At 42.2% G+C, this 5978-nt stretch overlaps 1 protein-coding gene across 1 annotated transcript; it reads left to right on the top strand.

The window, feature by feature from the left end:
* The first annotated feature begins 593 nt into the window (after positions 1-593).
* smim13 (small integral membrane protein 13) lies at positions 594-3291 on the top strand. Its single transcript, XM_073484443.1, has 2 exons — positions 594-1104; positions 2058-3291. Exons 1-2 carry the CDS (start codon positions 1029-1031, stop codon positions 2246-2248), a joined length of 267 nt encoding a protein of 88 aa, XP_073340544.1. The 5' UTR covers positions 594-1028; the 3' UTR covers positions 2249-3291.
* Positions 3292-5978: the final 2687 nt, after the last annotated feature.

Raw genomic sequence — 5978 nt, 5'->3', positions numbered from 1 at the left:
GACCTGCAGTTTTCTGGGAGTTTGTTCCAGATATGTGGCTCATTATAACTGGACGCTGCTTCTCCACGTTTAGTTTTGACTGTAGGGACTGAAAGCAGACCTGGACCTGACGACCTCAGAGGTCCGGATGGTTCAGAACGTAGCAGAATCATTCAATTGCTTCTCTGACAGACAGGAAGTCAGTGTAAAGATCTGAGAACTGGAGTGATGTGATCTACTTTTGAGTCCTTTAAAGACATCCTTACAGTATTTGAGTCTACTGAAGATGAATGCATGGACTAGTTTTTCCAGATCCCGCTGAGATATGGACCGCTGAGGCCTATCAAAAATATATAATAATACAAAAACGTAGGCAAAGTATGGCAAGTTTGTTTATGTATAAAGACAGAAATCATCAGACTCGACGTAAATGAAAAACGTGAACACAAAAAAATCACAATAAGTTTTAGAAATTTCGTGTATTTCCATGTTTCTGGAAAGCTTTTCAAAGAAATAATAAAAGTGGGGAAAGCTGACGCCAGAAAAACTTCATTACCCAGAAGTCAAGCGGTGCCCTCGCGCATGCGCAGTGTGAGTCGGTCTCATGACGTTGATTGTGTTGTGTTAACCCAGTTACTGTAGCCGAGCTGCAGCTCTGCCTCGTCTGTGACAGCCAGCGGATACATGTTGCAGTTATGTAGCGGACGGAAGACGGACTTTTACCCCCGCTGTGACCGACTAACGTCAGCTAACGTCGGCTAAAGTCGCGGTCTTCTGTCGGCGTGTGAAAAACTACCGCGTCTGTTAGCTAACTAGCTAGCTAGCCGCACGCTAGCAAAACAAGCTGGTGTGAGTTTGCAATGTGCTGCTGTTTGTTTTCCTCCTCTCCGTCGTCTCGGCTGGCTGTTTAACTCAAGCTGCCAAGGCGGCTAACACCCCCCCCACCCACCCCAGCTAAGCTACGTGTTGTGTCGGGGAGGGGAAGCGGAGAAACACGCCGCTTCTTCGGCTCCATATGCGGTTGGTGCTATCAGGTGTCCGGCTAAGAGATGTGGCAGAGTGTCGGGCTCACACTGCTGGTCATTGTGGCCACACTCGTGTGCGCGCTGCTCTTCATGCTGTTTGGTGAGTTTACACAACTCATCACCCTCATCACTTACACAACTCACACGTGTTTGTGTGGCTGCTTTCACTGCTGTCATCGGATTTTGGGGGGGAAATCAACGAGGCCGATGTCACTTGATTGAACTGCTAGCTAGCTGATGAGATGCTGTTATGTAGCTCAACAGTTCAGCCTAAAATGTCCACCTATTGCTTTGTAAATAAAGTTGCTTTGTATGGCAGGTCAGAGTGTATTGGATGTCTTTGACCGGCAAGTTTCGATTACAGTGAGGAGTTTCTATATTTATCAGCCACAGAGGAGTCTGGCAGATGTCTGGACACAAACATGGCTGCTGCTGATCTGCTCCTCAGACACCCTCCTACCTCACACATGATGGGGTGAAACTGGACACACCTGAGCCAGAGAAGCAGGTGTTAGTAATGCCAGAGTAGGACTGCAACGATCAATGCTGATTATCTAGATGGATCGATTAATCGCTTGATGCAACATATCCTTTTATCACATCTCAGTGTAATTGTATTTTTAACCTAAATGTATCTTATTGCCGCTGATGTCAGGTCACGGTTTTAATGTGATCGTCCTTCTGGATCAATAAAGTTCTTCCTGAGCTTGTATCGTCTTATCGACGTCAAAGCGGATGACTTTAAATGGCTTGTTCTGTCAGTCCAAACCCCTAAGAAAGTCAGTTTTAAATGAAATCCTTAAAAAAAAGCAGGAAATATCCGTATTTGGGAAGCTGAAAAACACTAAGGGGCTCTGTGTAGTTTCTGTGAAGAAATTCAAACTCAGAATTTGAATATTTACAATATTTATCAGATAATACAAAATCAAGATATTTATTTTTTCCATAACTGCATAAACAAGCTGTTCTTGGAGGAAAATAAGGTCCCTCACTGATTGAAAAAGCATCTTGATCATTCCTGTGAACGTCTCCTTCCTCTTCTTCACCCCACAGGTTGGTATGTAGTGTGGCAGCTCTTCCTGTCCAAATTCAAGTTCCTGCGTGAACTGGTCGGGGACGCCAGCACCCCGCCGGCCGAAACGCAGCCGTCCGAAACGAAGAGCGAGCGCGCAGCTAGCGCTCCGACACGAAGTCGGCCCAGGACGGCACGCCAAAGAGTCGCCTCTCCAGAAAGCACTTCATAGAAAAAAAATCACCCAGACAGCCACTGTGCATCAAAGCTCTGCTCACGGTGACGGCTCATCAGAGATGTTTCCCACTGACCCTGTGCTCTACACTACACAAGGACACTCAGTCAGCCCTCCTCTTCATCAGGACACTTTAAACTGACCAGGCAGATCTCCTGGTTTCAAAGGGAAAAGCCATTAATGTACATTAGTGTCCATTTCTGTATGTCATCTGTTCAATTATGTACAGTCATATATGTGTAACTGAGTCTGAGGCTGCTTCCTGCCACCTACTGTGGAGCGTGACGATGCTCCATCACACACGCAGATGTTTTCAATCCTCTCACGCGTGTTTAGTCTCGTGTTTTTAACAGCGTCGGAGGATAAATGTTTAAAAAAATGATCTCGTCTACATCATTTCAAGATAAAACTGAAAAGTGATTTGTACAGCTGACAATTTAACGTTCCCTAAGACGTTACAAAGTGCAATGAAAAGGATTGTTCACGCTGTCACGTCGACGTCTCCTGCACAGTATACTCTTTGTATTACAGACGACCATCCAGTAGAAAAACGCCCCCGAGCCTCCCAGGCAGATGACGAATGACACGGCTTCATTCCAGCGACCTTTTTGTTTCTCGCAACTTCTCCTTCACCCTTTTGTTTTTTTTTTTAATAGATTTATACTTGAAGAGTGAGGAGAAGGTGTGGAGGACTGAAGCAGCTCTGTACGTTATTAGCTGATCTCGATGCGATGAGACGAAGCTCCCTGCTGCACCGGGTGGCGTCTGAACCTTCTCCCTGTGCCTCTCGTCTGTACCAGTGCCTGTCGAGACGGCATCCACTGTTCGTTACACGACCTCCTTTTTGTAAAAGCTGACAAGTAGCTTGGTTTCCTTTTACAGAGCAAATCAAAGCTGACCAGGGCCTAGTGGATATATTTATGTAATAATATTCTCCCTCCAGGTAAAACTCATGTAACTCTTGCACCTTTTTATCAGCATTTTGTTTTCTTCTTCAGTGGAGCACCAGCTTCAAATAAATAATGCCATAAGTGTGTCGAGCACTGTTTGTTTTTTAAAGAGAAATACATGTGATTGATGGCTCACAGTACCCTGATATGTAAGATACAAGTTACCAGGATTATAAACATACAATAAACTAACTCGTTCTGTACGCACACATGGTAAAAAAAAAACATGTATCAGCCACTTGGAAATGCAAATTCAGAAATTAATAGAGTCCGTAGAGTTTAATGGCCATTTTAAGAGATTGATCAAGAACATAATGAGCAGATTTATTGATAAAATCATCCTTTAGGTGCCAGAAAAGTAAGTCTCTCTCTTAACCAAGCAAGATTGTGGAGAGTAACTAAAGTACATTTACTCAAGTATTAAGATAAAGTAAAGCTCAATTGTCACAGCAGCTCAAGAGTGGGAAAATTTTATGATTTATAAATATTAAACAAGATATGGTATATTGATCCTTGGAGGTGGTTTCACGAGCTACCCAGCAGTATATAAAATAATTAGCCCGATGCTAACCAGCTGCAACATTAAAGTGGTGTACGCAGTAATTAATTAATAACTAATCCAATCATCATATTCATCAGGGCAATAAATCAGTATTATATCGTTACTTTGATATTAAGTGTCGTCTCTTAAAAGGTTTTAAAGGCTGTTCAGCCGCCTTTACGCCACATTTCTGATGATTAATCATCTAAAATCTTCTTGTGTTAATAATTTGATATTGTTTTACTTTGTTTATATGTGGCGGACCCTGCCACCTGTCTAGCTTCAAACAGTGTTCTGGGACGTTATTCTCCTCTGAGAACAGCTTGTTTATTCAGTTATGTAAAAAATTAATCTCTGAGTTTATATTATTACTTCATTAATATTAATCCATGAACCTCGCAGGTGTTCCAGTATTTTTCTTTTCACCTGTCATCCTCGTCTTTGACCACTAGGTGTCAGTGTGGCGCTGACAGAAAACTGCAGCCTGAAGGAGACACCAACATAACACCTGAGCAAGACAGCACACGTTTTATCTCTTTATTCTGTTCAGTACGTGTTGAATCCACGTGGACAAAGAGTATAAATCTCTCACCTGCAGCTTTTATGTCTCGCGACTTAACTGAGAATGAAATAAAACTATTTTGGAGCAGCTGACCTTTAAAAGGCCCTCAGGTCAGAGTACAAAATAAAGGAAATGTTCGAATGAATAGATATTTAAATAGTCGTACGATGATCGTTTATTTGCCTGAGTCGAGGGGTCGCTAGGTTTGTGATCCTGTGAAACAAACACCGCAGCTGTTTTGTTTCTGAGTGGAGCTCACAAACAGGACCAGATGCTTAAAAACACAAAAATAAAAATACTAAAAATAAAAACAAACAAGCAGAGAAACACATGGTGAACTCTCTCTGCCTCCTCTCAGCTCTGCTGGCTGGTTTCACATTGTTGCAGTGAATTAATGTCCCAGAACCCGATGCACACTGAATTAATCTACTGTATGTATAATCTAATTTGAAATGCTTTAAAACTCCATTTTAATCGTGGCGAGGGCTTTAATGCATTTCAGCCGCAGAGGGTCATTAGCTTCTTCCTTAAGTGCTCGTTCTTACTGCAAAGCAACGATGCAGAGAGTGACTGCAGCGTGCAGCATGGCGAGGTCTGAGGGATTCATTTTAGATTTACGGATGTAAAGAAAACAGAAGTGTAAAGCTTCAATATCCCACTGACACATTTTGAAGTTCACATGTATTGAATTTCCCCCCGCAGCCTGTGGTTTTTAGACTCTTCTCTGTTTCAGTCAGCTCGTTTTAAAGCACGTTTTCATTTCACTCATGACTGAACTACAAGTTCATTATCCACAGTTATAACTTGGAGACTTTGTATGGTAGTGAACAGACATTTTGTGATCCTGCTTGAATTGTGCCATTAAGTACACGTATGTTTGTCAATTTAAAAGATTTTTAACGTAGTTCGTCGTAACACAAGTGAAAAATAAGATGAAAATACGTAATTATAAAGAAGACACAGCCGACAGTCGCGTTAGTGACGTCGTCTTGTTGAACTTAAACATTGTAGAGCTGCTCCTGTATATCAGCAGCTCACATTACTGATGAACTACCCTCTCATATAACTTCAGTTTTCAATACGAACAGATTTATTTTGATTTTCATCTTTTTCTAGCACCTTTTCTGTGCCGAGGTGGCAGCCACTTTGGCGTTGGCGACGTTTGTTGAGCGAGACGATGTCGTTCACAGCTCGTGTTTTAAAGAAAATTAAAGACATTGCTGCCTATAATATTCCCATGATCATCCAATCAATCACTCAATCTTTATTTGTGGAGCGGCAATTCAAAAAACTGCCTTTTAACAGGCAGAAACCTTGAGCAGAACCGGACTCGCTCAGCAGCCTCGGTCCTCCTGGAAACGCACTTCCAGACCGAACCACCTCAGATACAGATAGTTTTTATGTCCTAGCTCCTGTTAGAAATGAACAGATTACCATGTAATTATTAACTTTCACCTTGTCACAGAGTGTTTCTACTCTGTGGTGTTGCTACTTTTACTTCGCCGAAATGTACGAGTAACTTCTTCTACAGCTAAGTGTAATAAAACACCAGGAAGAAATATTTAAAGTGCAGTAATTGATACATTTCACTGCGGTATGACTCAAATGTTGAGAATCCACACATCCAGAATATCCCGCATCCATCATCGACTGGAAACAGATGCAGAAAATTAA

The sequence above is a fragment of the Pagrus major genome, chromosome 16 (genome assembly GCF_040436345.1).
Source record: "Pagrus major chromosome 16, Pma_NU_1.0".
Taxonomy (NCBI): domain Eukaryota; kingdom Metazoa; phylum Chordata; class Actinopteri; order Spariformes; family Sparidae; genus Pagrus; species Pagrus major.
Note: the sequence above shows the minus strand (reverse complement) of the source record. Positions and strands in the feature narration are given on the sequence as shown.